This window comes from Anas platyrhynchos, chromosome 2 (genome assembly GCF_047663525.1).
Source record: "Anas platyrhynchos isolate ZD024472 breed Pekin duck chromosome 2, IASCAAS_PekinDuck_T2T, whole genome shotgun sequence".
NCBI lineage: Eukaryota > Metazoa > Chordata > Aves > Anseriformes > Anatidae > Anas > Anas platyrhynchos.
In genome coordinates, this window is record NC_092588.1 from 93,161,814 (window position 1) to 93,181,597 (window position 19,784).

Below are 19,784 nucleotides of genomic sequence, written 5' to 3' on the forward strand. Positions count from 1 at the left end.
CAGCCTCCATTTAAAAACAAACACCCACCACTATAACAGAAACAAATTATCAGATTCAGTTTGTTTGCACAAGCAATGAGCTTGATACCTTTGCATTAAAAGGCACATGCGAGGGAAGAGTATTTGATCTGCTTGCAATCATATCAAGGGACCTGGAATGACAAAACTAAAAGCTTTCGAGAACAGAAATCAGTTACACTGACTGTGTAACTAGGTATACACTAGGGTGTATACACTAGGTATACACTGACTGTGTATTAGGAATAATACTGAAACTCATAGCCAAGCTACTAGACTGAGCTTAGTTAGCTTTCACTTCTAAGGACAACTCTGGGTGCTATATGAAGAACTCCAGTAAAACTAAGGGAAAAGGCATAGCATCTTAAGATTCCAGAACGATGTTACGTTTGCAGCTTCAATGCAATATCTTGTCTTTTCAAGCCTGATGATAGTGGATATTTTATACCTTGACCTTTACAAGGCCTTCAACATACTCACCCATAGTATCCTGATAGCCAAATTAGTAAGATAAGGAGAGGATGAATGGATAACAAGGTGGTTGGACTGTCCTGCTCGGAACAATTAGTAGTCCAAGAGAAGCTGCAAGTAAGTATGTGAGGCAGGAAGGGAGTGAGGTAATTAGGACCAACACTGTTTTCACATCTTCGATAACACCCTGGACAACAGGATAGAATGCAGCTGAAACAAGTTTATGGGTGACACCAGAGCAGGAAGGACTATCAATATGCAAGAGATCAAGGCTGCCATTCAGATAGAGACTTCTGCAGGCTGACGTAATGGCTTGGCACAAACCTCTTGAAGTTCAACAAAAATATATGTGAAATTCTGCCTCTGTATCTATCACCCAGACAGAGGCCAGAACAGAACAGAGGCCAAAGAGATGAAAAGTAGCTTTGCACAAAAGACATGTAGGCACTAGGGGCAACACGTTGGTAGCGAGTCAGTGGTAAACACCTGCCACAAAGAAGGCCAACCTTATTTTAAAACGTTGTGCTACCAAGAGTGCAGACTAAATATTAAGGGAAGAGATTCTTTCCTTCTCTTCGTCTGTCTGTGAGACCGCATCTAGATACAGTGTCTAGTTTTGGGGTCTAATCGTAAAGTAGATAAATATTCTGGAGCAAGTCCAAATAATGGCCACCAACACAACTGTAAGACTTGATCACACGATACACAAAGAAAAGCTGAGAGAAACGGGTTTGTTCAACCTCCAGCTATCTCAGCTGTGGGGAAACTCATGATTGCGTAAAGGGAACACAAAGCAAGACTCTTGTAGGTGCACAGCACAATGACAAAAGGCAACAGACACAAGCTGCAGCAAGCAAAGTTCTAATCAGACAAGAAAATATTCTTCCCAGCATGAGGGAGGTGGGTCAAACACTGGACCAGATGTCAAGAGAGACTGTGTAATCTCAAAACATGATTAACCAAGTCCCTGTATAATCTGATCTAATTGGCCCTGCCTTCAGCAGTAAGCTGGAAAGACAATTTCAGAGATCCTTTCCAACATAGTTCATTCCATTTCAATGTTTCCTTTGCTGTTTTTATGTGCACAGCCTTTTTCCACTACGATTCAAACTAAAAATTCACTATAGGTTGCCAGAGACTAAAGGGCAACAGAGACCTGATTGAATTTTGATGAACTTCCACATGTATTTGAATGTTATCGCACGTGTTTGGGAGCTCTTGTTTCAGATCCCCAGCAGTTTCATCCATCCTTCCCACTCCTAAGGAAAAACAACAAACACAAAAAGCAGACTTTTAGTGACCATTATACGACCAGCGGCACCAGCAGCCCTTCCTCGCACGGGAACACGGTGACTCAACCACGCATCCCCCAGCCCACCGCGGTGACCAGCACCCACAGTCACCAGCACCTCCCTCCGTCTTTCGGCAGATGCCGGTACCGGCCAGGGGACATAAGACACGTCGCGGGCGCAGGCTCCTGCTCCTCCCTTGGCTAGCGTTACAAGCGGGGAAAGGAAATCACCTCACGTCAGGCGGGACCCCGAAAACGGTGCGCTACAGGCAGGGAATATGAGGTCGCAAGAGGAGCAAGAGGACTAAACAGTTTCTCTAGCCCCTCCGTGAGCAGGCCGCTGTGAGGGCTGCGCTTTTGCCACACAAAGAGCAACAGAGCAGAGTACTCACAGAAGAAAAAAACCCGACACGCCAGGCCACCACTACCGCCTTTTTTCAAAACGGCGGGCTAGCGAAAGGAGCTCCGCCTCCTTCCCCTTGACCGGGATCTTCCTTCGCAGAAAGGGGAGGGGGAGAACCCTTCCGCCTCGAGTGCTTCCGGGCAGAAAGGAACCTGCGGTTGGTGGGGTCGGCTCTGCTATGGGCAAGAAGCACAAGAAGCACAAGGCGGAGAAGGCGGAATGGCGCTCGGCCTCTGCCACCACGTACAGCGGTAACAATTCGGGGGGGCGAGGGGGAGCGGTCGAGAGAGGGGGGCGCCCCCTTGTGCTCGAGGACGTGTCTCTGTCCCCGTGGCTGTCGGCAGGGTTCGGCATCCCTTCGTGGGCTGGGTCGCAGCGGAGAAGCCTTCGTTTGCGTGGGTGAGCGCTCCGGGGGCGAGCCGCCGGGCGTGGAGAAACGGCAGTGCTGCGTGGAGCGCTTCCCTGAGAGCAGGGACTCCCCTCAGCGGGAGAGACAGGGCTGAAGCAGATGGCGGCTCGGGAGACGAGCTGAGGACACAGAGCAGGCGCTGGGACACTGGCGTGAAGTGTCACGGTGTGTTTGAGCCCGGGTGTCTTCGTGGTTTGCACGGCTTTTGTTGAGGGATTTTCGTTACTATATCAGTGTTCGAGTGATACGAGTTCTCACCTTGCTCTGACAAGCGTTTGTCATGCTGCGCAACTCAAGGAACATTTTTAGATGTATTTGGGAATCTCGTGCAGCAATTGAAGTTTTACTCTATGGGAGGACGTGTTGAAAGACTAGTCATTTAGCAGATACAAGAAATGCTTCTAGAAAACAGTTCAAATGTTGTCAGGAAAAAAAATCAGTGACATAATTACTATTACTGTTGGTTGTGGCTTCGAAACAGTTTGTGTTTTGCAAGCACTAACACTTGTACTTATAGTAGGATGCCAGAACTACACTTGTATATATGATATTTTTATGGAGAGCCAAGGAGCTAGTTCCTTGTATTTTCTGAGTTTTTGGAAGTCAAGATATTAAATGTATGAACAGCAGCTGCTTAATGCTAGCCTTTGCAATTGCATTTATCTCTGAACGTATTGCATGCTTTTTCAAACCAAAGCAGAGTCTTGTAAACAGCACTTCCAGAAGAAGCATCCCTAATAAGATTTTTCTTTTTCTTTTCTTTTTCTTTTTTTTAGATTACGTGGACAAGCCTTTGGAAAAACCTTTAAAACTGGTACTTAAAGTTGGAGGCAGTGAAGTGACTGAACTTTCTGGGTCAGGGCATGATTCTAGTTACTATGATGACAGATCAGATCATGAGCGAGAACGACATAAAGAGAAGAAGAAAAAAAAGAAAAAAAAGTCTGAGAAAGAAAAGGAAAAGCATCTTGATGATGAAGAAAGAAGAAAGAGAAAGGTAGGCTGTTACTTCTAGAATTCATATATACCTGGATTCAGACATGCTTGCTTATCAGATGTAAAATCTGGTTCAGTGTACAGAAACACTTCTTTTTCTTTTTTTTTTTTTTTTAATTGGTATTGTAGGAAGGTCATTGTTTGGAAACTTCTTCAACCAAAATTAAATCAAAAAATGTTCACACTTCACAACTATAGAAAACCCCTGTATGGGACTTTGTGCATGTCTTCCATTTGGAAGAGTAGTATCTATGTGATGACTTGTTGAATAATGTAAAAGCTTGTTTCTTTTAACTGCTTTTTCTCCTATCCATTTGTTTTCTCTCTAGTTATAAATATTTCTGTTCTTAAATCTGATGTTTCATATTTCACCCAGGTCAGAAACATGCTTTGCTACCCTTTGAAGAGGGTATTTTTGTTCTTTCAAATAAATCCAGAATGAACTTCTGTCCCTAAGATGTTACAAGATATTGGACATTGAAACTTATGTTTACTCAAAACAGCTTTTTAAAATGTGCTCTGTTGAGTACTGTAATACAATAGTCTTACCATCTCTTCTTCAGAATAACTTCTGCATTTGTGGCTTTGGGGCTTTGTTAGTAGAAATTGTGATCGCCTTAGTGATGTCTAAGGACACGATTCATGTTGAGGAGTGAGGTTGAAATTGGCAAGAAGGCACTGACACTACAGTTTTGTTTTAATAATACTGATTTTGTTTACTAATCGTACTTTGACCTCTTTGCTTTCCGAGTTCTATGCTGTCATCTTATTCTCATCTGACAGTTTTTCTGTACTCCTTTGTGTGTGTTTATGGCGAAAGTGTTTTTCAAATTGATTTGTTGGGCTCGGTTTACTTGAAGGTGATGTATTTTTTAGGATTGTTCAGAAGCTCTTGAACACAGCACAGAGAGAGGAGAATGTAATTTGTAGAAATGTTTTCAAATGTTTCAGTTACGTGTAGGTCTGGGAGTTGAAATGTACCAAAAGAACCATGTTTAATGCAAGGGCATTGTGCTTTTTCTTGGGTGTGTGTTTTTGGTGTGTGTGTATGTGTTTTTTATGTTTGTTTGTTTGTTTTGTTGTTTGTTTTTTTTTTTCTCCAGAACTTCATTACTGGTGCATACAAAAGAAACTAATGGTAGATCAGTAATAACACTGTAGTCTAAACAAGGTTAATCAAAGTATGCTTTTCTATGCAAACATGAGTAGTTACTGTAAGAATTACTTGAGCATGTCTTTGCTTTGAAGCTCAGGAAGAGATCAGCAATTGCCACCCCTGCCAGAGCATTTCTTTTGGATCTTTTGTACTGTTACTGAATTATTGCCTATTTTATTGATTCCTGTTTAATGCATCAAGCAACAAAACACACAGATGTGCAGACTGTTCTTTACTGGATCAGCAATTGGCGTTGTTTACTCTATGATGTGGGTATTAACAAGCAGTTTTGCATGGAAATAGCTTCAGAGTTTAACATTCTTTTTTGGAACTAATGAGAGAACAGTAGTGCATTAAATACAAAGAGGAAAAAGGTAAACACTATTGCATAATCAGAGAAATAAAAATTGACAAGAGGCAGTGGAAGTGACACTATTGTTCAAACAGTATTATTACATGCTACGGGTCAGATATACCTTGAATATTCCAAATGAAAAAATACTGTCTTTATCTTCTTTTGTGTATATAGCACATTCCAAGTATATTCTATTTTCTTCTTTCTGTACTAGGAAGAGAAAAAGAGAAAAAGGGAGAAAGAACAGTGTGACACGGAAGGAGAAACTGATGACTTTGATCCTGGAAAAAAAGTGGAGGTTGAACCTCCTCCAGATCGTCCTGTAAGAGCATGCAGAAATCAGCCAGGTGAGCAGTGTGAAAACTTAAATCATCTTGAGTGCTTTTAAAAACGCCAACAACAGAGTAATCAAGCCTTTGCCAAGGTACCAGCATGTAAAATTTCCATGAGAATTTTCTGAACTCTAGAGACTTAACAGAAACTTCTGAATGTTGAAAACACTGCCTGAAAAATCAATATTCCTCTTGATGCTGGTGCATTTTAGTAGGTATGCTTTCATAGATTGAACATGCTGAATACATCTGTTTCAGGCTCCTGTTACTTACGTGGAATAAAGTGTCATTGTGTTCCACAATTCCTCCCCCTTAGCATTTCCTTGGGGTTTGCAGAGCAATGGTCATAATGTCTAAAATTAAGCTTTGCTCAGTTCAAGAGAAAAATCTTGTAGACTGTTTAGCTGTTGTTATAGTCTTTTTTTTATAGTCTATGTGGAGTTTTAAGCATCAAAGTATATTAATATAGTATGTAAGTGTATAAGTATTTAAGTTTTGAACATTACTTTTTTCATCAAAAGTATGGCAGATAAGTTGTGATAGGATGTCTCTAAAGACCATAGTCCCTACAACTCCATACCAGTTTTAAGTCTCATCACTGGCCAACATTTATATCAGTTGCATATGGTAATTACTGCATGTTTAATCCCTTCGGGTTTTCAACACTATTCAGTGGAAGCTTTTTCTTAGAAAGAATGTTCAGGTATATCATGATCTTAGTACATATCTGCCTTGAATTGGGACTTAATAGTAAATGTTATGTCTAGGAATGTATTATTTTGAAAACACTGCCCATTAATAGGTCAAGCCATTTGTTGAGGAATTTTTAATTATGGCTATTACAATTATGACTACTTATAATGACCTCTAATATTAAATTAGGAATTTGTCCATCAAATGTAAAGGTGCCCTGATAGGGGTTACTGACACTTTCTGATCAAAGCTTTATGTCTCTGGATAGTCTCAAGTCTTGAAAAGCTGTCAGGCTAGAAGCTGCCACCTACATTAACTAGGGTTCTCTTTTCATCTGCTCGGAAAAAGACAGGTGTGAAAGCATATAAATTGTCTTAGCTGTTTTGGTTAAGAAGGGAAATGTTTCTCCATTTTAATGATGAAGTCATGATGAAGAGTTGGAGCTGTAATTCTAGATTTCAGGATGCTTCTTTAATTTTTCAAACTTCACACGAGAACCAGTCTCTCTTAAGCATATACATAGACCAGGTAGCTAACATCTGTAGCATTTATCATTTAATCTGTACATTAAGTAATATCTTAATCTATACCTATCTTTCCCGAAAGTCTGCATCTGTGTGTCACTCTTCTTTTTGACTGAAATATTAGACTGAATCTCAGATGTGCTAATTGCATTGGTGTTATGGCAAAGGAGCTATTAAAATTTTACTGGTAAAGCATCAGAATGTGGATTTCCCAAGTGCGCTACTTGAGCAGCAAAGTTTTTTTTCTTTTCTGTAAAAATAGGTAACACCTTATGTTCACTTAATAAAATTTCTTAAAACTAATAAATAGACTTAGCATTGCATCTAATTTAATATCTACTAGTTTTTAATTTATTATGTTTAAAATTGATTAAGCAATAAAGATGAATAAATCATTACTGTATGCTTATAAATAGATTATCTGATGTGATGTATCTTGTTTATCTCTAAACCAGAACAAGTTGCACTTGTAATTACAATTTTGTCTGGCTTTTTTTATTATTATTATTGTTTTCTTTATTTCATTGCACTTATCAATGTTTCCATCTCAAACTGCAGCTGAAAATGAGAGCACACCAATCCAGCAATTACTAGAACACTTCCTTCGCCAGCTTCAAAGGTACTAAGTATATTGTATCTCTAGTTATATTGACAGTGCATAGCACATATGTGTTACTTTAAAACTTATCCTGGTTTTCTGTTTGCAAATAATGCCTAAATGACTGTAGTAGCTATAATATGTTTGGTAACTTGCAACTGCATCAGACTTGTTAGTTTTTAAAGATTAGTTGCTGAATATTGTTACCAACAATGCCTCGGGTTAAACATGGTACGTTTTGGGTGTAGGGTATGTTGCAACTGAAGATTTAGTAAATATTGAGGACAGAATTTAGGGAATTAAAAAAAACAGTTCTGAGTTGTAATAGCTTAAAGATTGAACTGTTCTTAAGAAGTTGTGTTTTATTCTACGTCCTCTGACAAATGCCAGAGCAAATATGTTTTTGATATATTGCTTGCTTGATAATCTTCTGATTTAGAGAAGCTTTTTATTTTATTGTTTGTATGGTTTTTTTTCTTATGTTAACCCTATAGCTCATATTCTGAAAAGAAAATTTAAAAAAAATCTTTGATTTTGCTTTTTTTAATTAAATAGCAAGAAGCTGAGTTTAGAACTAATGTAAAACTGTAAGCACTGCAATTATTTGTAGAGGATCTTATGAACAAGAAGATTGAAGGAGGTGAAGCCTCTTCACACAGTGAATCCAAAAGACCCATTTGGAGTGTAGATAGAGATAGAGAAAGCATGCAAGAAATAATTACGTAATTCAAGAACTAGATGAATCTCTTTCAGAAAGTCTGTGCATGCATAATCAAAATTTTCTCCTGCATCAGGGACCTTTTCAGGTATTTTTCTGTTTTGGGAGAGTGTTTTCAGTCATTTTTAAAAAGACTGCCCATTTTATGCCATTAACATAGTATAGAAACAATGACCATTTTGTTTGCTTATATAAATCCAAAAGTTTTTTGTTTTGTTTTGTTTTTCCCTTTTAGGAAAGATCCTCATGGGTTTTTTGCTTTTCCAGTCACGGATGCCATTGCTCCTGGATATTCCATGATAATAAAGCACCCCATGGATTTTGGTACTATGAAGGAAAAAATTGCAGCAAACGAATACAAATCAGTCACTGAATTCAAGGTGAATTGGTAGAGATTTAGTTATTTCAGAACACGTCAGGGAGAAATTGAAGATTAACTTTAGAGGCCTTTCTTAAATTATTTTATCATGCATATGTTCAGAACTCGGTATATTTTTTGTATTAGACTGGGTTTGTTTTATTTATCACTGTGGAAGTTCTCTATTTCCTAGTTTCCTATTCTACTACAGTCTACTGCAAATTACGGTGGAAACCAAGTACGTATTCTGAAGTTACATAGAATTCATGCTTCTAGATATAAACATGAGTAAGAATATTACAAAGGATTAAGTTGCTTTAAGGAATCTGTAGCTGATCCTTCTCTCTCTCCTCTTTTTCCTTTTCAATTGGGTTAGATTGAATAAATGGCAATTTAAACATCTGCAGGAAAACTGGAGATACTGAAGCATTTTGTGTTAGATACAATAGCAGCTGTGTATTTGCATATAGTTTTCCATATAACTTCATTTGGAATGGTGTTTTGGCAGAACTTGTGTGGCAAAGTTATTGGCAACTTGTCTTAGCTATGTTGGGTATCGGCATTGCTGTAATACTTTATTGAATGCATTGTTGTTTTACAGACAGTACAGTTTGATTATTTGTTTTTTTCATGATGTCAGCTCTTGGAAGGAAAGTTTTATTTAAGCAGTTCATGAAATTCCATCAGCTGCCTTCAATGTTGTTACATCAATACCACTCTAGAAAATAATAGCCTTGGCTGTGAACATGGGCTTGTTTTTCTTTTTTTTTTTTTTTTTCTTCCTTAGAAAAATCCAGCAAAGTGAGTAAAACATGGCTTAGATTTCCTATGAGTGATTTGACAAATAGTAGTTCTTTTACATTTTGTCCGTTTGATATGTCTTTATTAGGAGGAAACATTACATTTGATGTATAGGCAAAACTTGTTTATACACAAAGAAAAACAATTCCAGACAAATCTGAGCATTCTGAGTAAGGGAAAAGAGAAAAAGAGAAAAACATTTACAATTCAGTCTTCCCTTTTGGCTTTCCATGAGTCTTCTGCTTTTGGTGCTAGAATGTTATTGTGGTTAAAGTTTTTGACAGAGCTGCCTTGATGAAATAGTAACTTCCAGTCATTTAACAAAGGAGCTTGAAATTTTAACAGCTTTTCTTTTTGCATTCTACAGGCAGATTTTAAACTTATGTGTGATAATGCAATGACGTACAACAGACCAGATACTGTTTACTACAAGCTAGCCAAGAAGATACTGCACACAGGCTTTAAGATGATGAGCAAAGTAAGAGACCTATTAAAAACAAAGCAGAAATATTTTGTTTTGGGGTTGTTGGTTTTTCAGTCATTCTAAAAAAAAGAACATAATTAATAACAGTGTTGTTATTTCATCCATCTGCCATTAATTGTAGCAGTACCTATTTATGCTGCTGTATTTAGAGGCTTTACAGCATTTGTATTATAAATACACCTTTATTTATCAGCCTCATCTGCACCACTGAAGTCTGTAGGAGTTTATTCCACAAGCGTCAGTGGAAGTGCCTCAAGTCCAACTATAAAACATTGCTTATGGGTTCAGCTTTGAAAATAAGATATTATTTAAGTTTTATTTCTGCCTTTCTTTTTTAAAGGTGGTGGGTGTATGGGAGGTTTCAGGTATTTCACAGATCTGCATGTGCAAACCCACGCATTTTTTTATTCAAATGCAGTTTTTAGTCTGTAAAATTGAATTATTTTTCTGAGCTCCTTTTTGTGTGTGCGTGTGTGTGAACATGTTTGTGTTGCAGGTCTGTTATGGTAAGAATTGTGTAAAATAGGCAGCTGCCTTTGCACATGCATGGGTTTTTGTTTGTTTCCCTCTTGATAGTTGGGCTGCAGAAATTCTGATGCCATGCTACCATGACCAAATCATGTTGCATCACCATTGGAAACGAGGCATTAAGAACAAAATAAGGCCATGGCCATTCCCATCCCATCCCATTATCATAGCATCTTGGCTATGAGGGAAAGGTTAAGTCCCTGCTGCTCTGTCCTTTCTGATTCTAGGAACGGCTGTTAGCTTTGAAGCGCAGCATGTCGTTCATGCAGGACATGGATTTTTCTCAGCAGGCAGCTCTTTTGGGTGATGAAGACGCATCAGTTGAGGAACCTGTCCCTGAAGTTGTTCCTGTACAAGTAGAGACTACCAAGAAATCTAAAAAGCAAAATAAAGAAGTTATTAGGTAAAGGTTTTAACGGGCATGCTTACTGGTCTGTTGCAGTTTTTGTAGTATCAGATAGCAGCAAAGAATTGAGAACAGACTCCTTGTGTCCTTTTTCCTTGTGGTCCGTGGGATAAATGAGCAATTTAATTTATTTATTATTTCTTAGAGGTAGTTTAATAATCCCGTATATTCCAACTTGAAACAAGCAACTCAAAGAATTATTGCATATTCTTTTGAACACTAGCTTACAGTTAATGTGTATATATTCATATTTTATCCTTCTTTACATCTGCAGTAAATAAGTAGGGTTTTTAACATAGACACAAATCTTTCATGTTTTGTCGTAACTTTGATTTTTTTAATTTGATCTTGTGGTATATGTCAAACTTGATGGAAAATCACTGTGTTCATTTTAAAAAGAAAAAAGTGTTGGTGTGTATCAAAATCTAAACAGTAGCTTTGTGAGAGGGAAAGTGGACCAGATCAGTAAATGATTTGTATTTAAAAATGATTTTATTTTAGTTTTTTTCTGGCAGGATACAAGTGTACAAAAGACTATTTCTACAGCAGATGATAACCTCTTCCCAGTGAAATCTTACTAAGCTTCTTTGTAAAATACATTGGTAGTGTAAATAACTGTCTTCTAGCAACAGGTATCTCCTTGTCACAAAATCATGTCTTTACTGCTAAAACCTAATTTTGGACAAATTTAATAGGTTTTTATTTTCTATTTTATGAGGAGATTGTACCAGAAACCCCGATTTAGAAGGAAATTATCTTATCGTTCATCAGATGAATGTCATCTTACGTAGATGTCCTAGGATAGATTGCAGAGCTTTTAGAGATTGATTTTTATACAATTTGTCAATTAAATTCCAGTTGATGGAATCTACAAACTGTAACAGAGCACTGCTAATTATGTAACAAATAATTTGATTATGGAGATATGTCCTGCAGTTGTCTCTCTCAGACATCCATAGGAAAAAAAGTAGTTTCTTACTTCAACTTGATGCTCTCACATTTTTGTTAAAAAGAAGTTCTAGAGTTCTAAACAGTCACATGTTTAGTGTGACAAGAACATTTTTGTAATCCTATTTAATATCTGAGGGAATAAAAGTATTTTGTGGCAATAGGAGACGGCAATATGTATCTCTCAAAATATTTTTAAACTGAGTAATTCTGGGGCTATTCTGAGGTCAGCATACAGGAACACACCTGCTGCTGTATAACAGGCAATGATCAAAGCGTATTGTGTTTAATAGATTACATACAGGAATTAATCGAATGTACCTTTCTGTAAAATGGGACCTCCTACAGATGTGTTGTGTTTTTTTTTTTTATACCATTATTTGGTTTGTATGATACCCAGAACAATAGGTTTCCTTTTCTGATTAGTTCTTCAGTAAACTACCTTATAGAAGTACATTTGTATTTTGCCACTTTTTGTGTGCTTGTCTTCAAATAAAGAGAACTAACAGAAAAGGAAATTGAGACTGCCAAGCAACACTGTACTGCTTTGTCTTTAAAATCAACCTTAATGTGCAATCACATAGTCAAGAATATGTGAAATACATGACTGAATTGTATACTGCTTTCCAGTTTCTTTGGGATCAGATTTGCTATAAATTTACTTTCCTGTTCTTTTCAGTGTTTATGTAATTTTAGTACTCAGAACTATTTCTCTGCTAATTAATTTGACCTTTAAACCAATTGTATTTTGGCATCAGTGTGATAAATATTCTTTTTGATGTACAATAAGAACTTTGGGTAGTGAATCAGACATAGGAGGAGATATTTTTGCCTTCACAATTCACAGCTCAAAGAGCTGAAATCAATGTTTTCAAAATGTGTTAGTTTAGACTTCTGTGCTGTAGTTTAGAACGTGACTTGATTATCTTAATATCTAAACTTTTTTTGAAAATTTTGTCCAGTGTACCTGCCTAACATTCACTTAAAATTCTTGTCCATTATGTGTTCTGTAGAGTGATAGAAAGTATCTGTTCTCGAGGAGTTTCCTGCTGTATGCACCATTTCCTTAAGTTTCAATGGAACAAAAAGCTTTAACACATTTTTCTTATGACCCTATGATCTTTTCACTGTCTTTAATAGCAAAGCTTTCTGTGTATTAGATCTGAATCTCTATACAGAAAGAAAAATCTTAACTAAGCAAATAGAAGAAGGTAACCCGGCACAAGGAAATGGATCTTGTGTAGAGGTGCTCTACATTCACTTACCTAGTACCTAAGGTGTTTGGCCCTTAGTGTGTAATCTCTACGTAATACCCTAAAAGATTTTGATGTGCAAAGGTTTACTTATATATTTAATGAAGACTGCCACATCCTACTGGTACTTCTGCATTCCCTCGTGCAATATTGCCTTTCTCTATTTTTATGTAATAGTGAAGATACTATGTCCTTTTCCATTTAAGGTGTGCTTATTTGTTACGTTTTATTGTCTAGTGCTGTAATGAAGAGTGATCTACTAAAAGATAAACAGGAATGGTGTGACTGAGTATGAACACAGATTGTCAATATTAACAAACGTAGGAGTTAAAAGGAATCTCTGTTTGACTGGGAGCAATGTCCTATTCTTTCTGGGAACTACATGACATAATCCACATAATTGCAGTCTGTTGGTTTTTTTGTTTGTTTGTTTGTATGTTTTCCCCACAGAATTGCAGATTGTCCTTTCCCTCATCATGTAATTTCTTTTCTGCATCTTTCTGTTTGGCATTTGTGGTAATAACATATTTGTCTATGTGGGAGACCAGGGATGCATATAACATTTTTACCTTGTAGTAATGTAAAAAAAATTAATCTCAATTTATGTCTTATGTTCTTCCTTTATTTTCATCAAGGTAGAGAAACAGTTAATAAGCTAGCTTCTGCTGAAAAACTTCGGTTTCATAGTATGATTATAATTCTACAGAAATGCTAAAGTAGACTCTCACTGGGAAAGGAGCGGGACTAATCTGTTTAGCAAACTCAGAATTTTAACCCTTTGTTTTATCTTTTAATTTCTACAACTACTACTCTTTTCTCTCTTTAGTTGCATATTTGAACCTGAGGGAAATGCGTGCAGCCTGACAGACAGCACTGCTGAAGAACATGTCCTGGCACTAGTGGAACATGCAGCAGATGAGGCTCGGGATAGGATCAATCGATATCTTCCCAACAGCAAGGTCTATTTCATGACCAACTTCACTATTCCATGATATGCCTAATTGCATTGTTGCATCTTGGAAAATAGGCTTTAGTGCTGCGGTGAGACTGTAGCATCTAGGAAGGGTAACGTATGCCATGTGTGATTTGTCTATCACTTAATTCCCACTGAAGCCCATTTTAGGGCGTCCTAAACGGATCTCAAGTTGTATCATGCTTCGAACGTCTTTAAAAATTTACCTGCAGAAAGCAGTGAACATTGGTCAGTCTTTGATCTGGTTTCCTTAATTGCAACCTGTAGTATTGAAAGTGATTAAAATAACATGGCACTCTCTTAATGCTGCAACATCAGAAGGAACAGACTTTAGCATAGGTTAAAGGTTTATTAAGATTCCTCCCTGATCCTAACAGAGTTAAGAAGTATTTAAGTATGAACTTGCTGTTTTCAGTGAGAAGTCTGGAACCTCTTTTAGTCTTGTACTTACCGGTAGTGGCTGTCAACTATCACACATTCTTGTGTGATTACAAATACAGACATCCTTCAGTGACCAGGAGAAAATAGCAGTGGGTTATCTGGGTGGGAATTTTGGACAGTGCTTACCACAAGCTTGATCATCTTGGACATAATGCTGTTACCATTCAAAGTATTTGATTTTTTTATGCTATTCCAGGAACTAATAGGAAAAGCTCAGTGATTGTTAGTACGTTTTCTTTAGCACGATCTGTGTATTTTTTCTTATTTTTTCTATATTTTTCTTAGCTGTGTGGTTTTGTTTGTTACTGCCTGCTAGGGTTTGGAGTGAATGCTGAAGGCATTCCCTACATGTCTGTGTTGAGATGTATATGTTACCTTGTCTCCATTACATCATGTGGAGTCTTATTAACACCATTATACTTTGGCCAGATTTCTCATTGTCACATACAGTAGTGACCACTGTGATCAAAAAAAAAAAAAAAAAAAAGGATTCAGGATGCTGCTAAATCCTGCATTTTCAACCTGATCTTTTAACTACTGTTGCATTGAAGCATTAGTGATAGTAATGTGTTTTCCAACTTAAATGTATTTCTTGAACCACGGCTCTTGACTGTAGTCACTGTAGGCTCAGCTGGATTAGGAAGTGAAGCCTCACAGAACAGTGGGAGAAAGTTTAGCTTCTTTAGTGTATTTCTGAAGCTAGGAAGAAGACTCACTAGGACTGAAGGCTATTTGGAAACCTCTAAAGTGAGAGTGGTTCTTCTTTGTTAAAAATAAATAATTAAAATTAAATAATTATAATTATGTATATAATATATATAATTATAATTATAAATTATATATAATATATATAAATAATAATAATTAATTAAAAAAAAAAAAAACAAAAACCAAAAAACAACCCACAATCTTCTGCTACTTGCTACCATTACCAAAAATGCCTTTCATGAAGCAGTCACCTTTGAAGAGAGCAAGCCAGTGCTGTTCAAGGAAGGTATGCAGCTCTTCATATCTGGGCTGTTGATCAGCTAGACAACACACTGCAGACCCCAGTAGGCAACACTGACACATACTTGAAGTTCACCTGTTAACTTTTGCCGTCACTTGAAGGTATTACTCTTGTTCATACCTCCAGCATTGTTGCTTCTTTTTTCTTAAATTCCATCATTAGCTTTGGCATTGTGTACGGACAGAGTTTTCAGCTTTTTAGAGGAAGCAAAAAATTAAAATAAACAAAAAAAAAACCAGCAGAGGTATATTGTTAAACTTAATTGGAAATATTTAAGTAGAATATACATTTCTTTTTGTCTACACTGAGAAGTTACAATATTTTTTGCATGGTTCACGCTTAGTTTGTTGCCTCATTTGTGGCAACAAACAGACCTGTGATCTCACTGACCTGTGATGTTTACAGGTCAGTGTGTTCTATCATCTTTCAGATAGATCTCTTTCTGTCTTCTTACCGTCACGTGTGTGCCCTGATAGGCCTGTCACAGCGCTTCTTCCTTTTTAGGAATTGGATAGTGTGCTCACGATAGTACTTCTTTAATTAGAGAAAGTTGTGGGTGAGATGCATTAAGAAGTATTTCAGTCTAGATTAGAAAATAAGAAGTAAAGTAGACTGCAGATAAAACACTTCTGCAGGATCCGAATACAGCTAAAAATGCTTCTTAAAATTTTCTGTGTAAGCAGGCATCTCCTTTGAGTTTGGGCTGTTTTGAATGATCACATCTATGTCTTTGTGGTTGTATTTACAGATTGGTTATCTAAAAAAAAGAGGAGATGGAACTTTATTATTTAGTGTAGTAAATTCATCTGATCCAGAAGCAGAAGGTAAATGCTGTAATCTTCTAAGCAAACCTTTCTAATATTGAATGTTATAGTAGATTTTGTAGTCTTAAATGTATGTACAGATCCTGTGCAGTACAGATTAATTGTTTTTTTGTTTGTTTCTTTTGTTGTTGGGTTTTGTTTTTGTTTTTAGTAAATTTGTACTCCCATAACAGTTTTCCCCAGCAGCTTACTTTGGAGGTACTAAATTAGAGATGTTTCTCTTTACCTGTCAGGTTTTCGGATGCTCTGTTTTAATGATGCTAACAGTTGGTACAACTTTACAGAGAACTTGGAAGACAGGCTTTTGCTCCAAGTAGCTAGAGTATTAACATAGACAAAATGTGAATGAAAGCACTATACTGGTACATGAATGTGCTATGCACAGATTCAAAACAGGAAAAAGATGATTCAGTATATGCATTTCTGTTCTAAAATATTGGTTTAATTTCTGTTTTAAGTTAATTAAGTTTTGCTATTTTTTTTCTGTAGTTCCTTAATCTTTTCTATGCTTTTTGTTTGTGTTACTACCACAAATTATTTATATTATCTTACACTTTCCACTCTTTTTAGTTTTGAGCTCAAAATACAGAAGTCTTCAAAGTTTGTAATGAATGACATAGCATTGTCTTAATGCTGCCACGTCATGTTGATTTTAGTACTCCTTACTCTGTACATTTTGAGATTGGAATTGATTTACATCTTACCTGTATCAGGAATGCATGAACCCTTTTGGGTAGTCACATTTCAGTTGATTTTTTGATAAGGAGATGCAAACCTGTATTTCCTTTACTGTCTGCATTCTTTTTCATTTGGGATTAAATTGTTTTGGAATGAAATTGAGCATTTTGGCTGCCATCATGCACAAATTTCTGAACAAATGAAATAAAATGAATGGGATTAATACCTCTGAAATCATGCTACTGAAAATTTAGGTAGCGATGGTAATTTTTGGAGAGCAAGTGTTCATTGTGTACTATAAAGTACTGTACTGCTTCCTGATGTTTTTATGTTCCATAGTCTTTCTTGATTGTAGAGTTAATAGTAGTTACACTTAATTTACAGCTAATACTATAATCTGAATTTTTATTGTAGTTTATTTTTTTCTATCCTGCTACGGTTCTAGTGATAAATTTGCTTTCTGTTATTCAGTAACTGAGTATAATTACTGCTCAATTTCATAACATAGTCAGTGAGATTTTAAAGTAACTGGAAGGGTCCTAAATACAAATTAGTTGGTTTTGTTTTATTTATTTATTTATCATGAAAACATATTTCAAATTATTTTAGCCATTTTAATTAAGTAGTTCTCAGAACCTTAGAAAAAAGAATATTGCTGTAGCCATAGTGGTAGTTACGTTAGCAAGGTTTTTTATATTATTTTGGTTTCTATAGGCAAACTACTGATTCATAGTTGCTCTTATTTTATATGTTGTTTTTTATTGCTTTCATAAAATCTGGATGTAGGATGCTTATGAATCAGCTGGCAAAAGAACTTCAGATGATGCTATATGCTTTACAAGTAAAATAACAAGATCTTTGGCTTACTTAGTTAAGTAGGAGATAAAAACATATTTCGCACGTATCTGAAATTTAAATGGAGAACCTAAATTATTCTATGTATGTTTAATAAAAACATAAATCTTAAATGATAATTTTGCTTTTACAGTAACTACAACTTTTTAAAATAGCAACAGCGAAATGTTCACCATAAGTAAGTTTTAAACACGAGATTTAAAAAAAAAATAAATTATCTTCTTTTTAATCAAATTGTTAGAGGAGGAGACTCACCCAGTGGATCTGAGTTCACTGTCAAGCAAATTATTACCTGGCTTCACTACACTGGGCTTTAAAGATGAACGAAGAAACAAAGGTAAATGCCAAAGAATGTTTTGACTTTGTGATGGTTTAGTTGAGCAATTTCTAGATAAAAGATAATTTCAGATTATACCTGTCTTTGAGGGAAAAGTTCACTCAGATATTTGTATAATATATAATTATTCCATTTGCAGCGGAATGCAGTTTTAATTATAATGACTTTTTTGCATATTTAAACATAACTTACTTAAGAGATTATTGATTAATGAAAGTACGATAGAAGCTTTTTTATTAAGGTACACCATTTTCTGTGGAGGAAAACATTTTCTTCCTGAGCAACAGCATTTAGAGCTGAGAAAGAAGATTTTGGCCATTTGCTTTGTTGTATCATATGGCAAGAATTTCACAAACAAGAGCGCTGATCAACTCAAATGTGCATTTTTTTTCCAGCACTGACGTTTCTAATAGTTCCTAACTCACTGTTTTTTAGCACTCTAGTGTCACATAAACCATGCAAGCATTGTTTTTTAAATTTCCTGGGTAAATCTTGATTGAAAAAAATTGCTGAAGAAAAACTTCAGTATTTTTTCAGTGACTTTGCTCTTTTGAAGTGCAGGAATATAAAATTTGGTAAAATTGGGGTTGCTGGTATTAGGGGAAAGAGAGGGACTCAGTTAACTTTTTTATTTTTTAGTGGTAATATGTGCATTTGTTCATTTGGTTAAAATTATTTGTAGAGTTTCCTTTGGATATTGCAGTTGATTTCTGTTGGAAGAAAAAAGCACTGCAATACACTTTTCTGTATGTTTCAGGAAAAAGATGATCTCCTTTTCAAGTAATCTCTTATACTTGCATTAATCATTTATCATCTCTTATTTCTACCTGTCTAGTTACCTTTCTTACCAGTGCTAGTACAGCCCTTTCCATGCAAAACAACTCTGTTTTTCATGATTTGAAATCAGATGAAATGGAACTCCTATACACAGCATATGGTGATGAAACTGGGATACAGTGTGCCTTAAGGTAAACACTTCTTACTAAGAGGTCTAACATTTGAGAGCAATTTTATGACTAAAAGCATTTTGGACTAAATGTGATCGGTGAGCCTCCAAATCCTCTTCCTCTTCTAGCTGTTATCTTTTTTTTATTTTTTTTTGGGGGGGGGGGGATGTTCTAGTATTTTTTACTTATTTTGTAATTTGCACATTTATTTTAAGACTGTTCCAGATCTTGTTGTTATGGGTCTTTGACCACAGGATGTTATTGGTTGCTAGTTGTTTGGCCGTTTGCTTTATACCCAGGAGTAACTGGTTTTGGATATGTAAGTAGTAGATTTCAATGAATTTTAAAAACAAATTACATATTTCTTGTCTCTCCAGGAAGTTTCAAAACAGTCAGAGCTCCCTGAAAAGGAAAATGCCACTTTTCATAAATTGTCAGCCTTGGAGGGAGAGAATTAATCTGAAGTTCGTTTTGTTTTCTTAGATTTTTTGCTGCTGTTGCTGTTTCTTTTTTAAAGGAAGGACATAAATATCTAAACTTGTTTTTCACAATTACCAGCAAATTTTCTCTTGAAATATTATTGGTATTGAGTGGGTTTAAAAAAAAAAAACAAACAACTTGAATGCCTGAATTGCTTTTCTAAAGAAGCATGATTGAGTAAAAGAAGAAGGAAAATGTATGTGTAATGCACCATAGGTTGAGGAAAAACTTACAAGTTACCTTTTATGAAAGTAAACATTTTCTGTAATGATGTATCTCCATTCCTACTAGCTTACAAGAATTTGTGAAGGACGCTGGAAATTACAGCAAGAAAATAGTAGATGATCTTCTGGACCAGATCACTAATGGAGATCATTCCAAAACCGTTTATCAGCTAAAGCAGGTGTGTCCTTGATGCACAGAAATGTCACGGGTTCATGAAAACAAGGATGGGCCTGTATCTGTTTTTTAATATTCTTTTGAGTGGCATTGTTTCCC

At 36.1% G+C, this 19,784-nt stretch overlaps 2 protein-coding genes across 7 annotated transcripts in view; one reads left to right on the plus strand and one right to left on the minus strand.

The window, feature by feature from the left end:
- The window catches only part of TRIP13 (thyroid hormone receptor interactor 13), a 15,867-nt gene extending 13,555 nt beyond the window's left edge, over window positions 1-2,312 (minus strand). The window contains exons 1-2 of one of the 2 annotated variants that reach the window (XM_027451534.3): window positions 2,173-2,312; window positions 1,646-1,748 (exon numbers count right to left, since the gene is read on the minus strand). In XM_027451534.3, the coding sequence (XP_027307335.1) occupies window positions 1,646-1,737 (92 nt within the window). In that variant the 5' untranslated portion in view covers window positions 1,738-1,748; window positions 2,173-2,312. Of the gene's footprint in view, window positions 1-1,645; window positions 1,749-2,011 lie in introns of both variants that reach the window. The other variant, XM_038174418.2, reaches the window with a different exon arrangement.
- The window catches only part of BRD9 (bromodomain containing 9), a 26,409-nt gene continuing 8,897 nt past the window's right edge, over window positions 2,273-19,784 (plus strand). For 3 of the 5 annotated variants that reach the window (XR_011806799.1, XM_013102504.5, XM_013102508.5), the window contains exons 1-12: window positions 2,273-2,434; window positions 3,369-3,589; window positions 5,314-5,446; window positions 7,207-7,267; window positions 8,200-8,344; window positions 9,491-9,601; window positions 10,363-10,538; window positions 13,569-13,701; window positions 15,914-15,989; window positions 17,764-17,859; window positions 18,695-18,827; window positions 19,578-19,689. Coding sequence is in view for 4 of the 5 variants with exons in the window: in XM_013102504.5 (XP_012957958.1) it covers window positions 2,362-2,434; window positions 3,369-3,589; window positions 5,314-5,446; window positions 7,207-7,267; window positions 8,200-8,344; window positions 9,491-9,601; window positions 10,363-10,538; window positions 13,569-13,701; window positions 15,914-15,989; window positions 17,764-17,859; window positions 18,695-18,827; window positions 19,578-19,689 (1,470 nt within the window). In the remaining variant the exon portion in view is untranslated. The remainder of the gene's footprint in view (window positions 2,435-3,368; window positions 3,590-5,313; window positions 5,447-7,206; window positions 7,268-8,199; window positions 8,345-9,490; window positions 9,602-10,362; window positions 10,539-13,568; window positions 13,702-15,913; window positions 15,990-17,763; window positions 17,860-18,694; window positions 18,828-19,577; window positions 19,690-19,784) is intronic. The other 2 variants (XM_013102505.5, XM_013102506.5) reach the window with 2 other exon arrangements.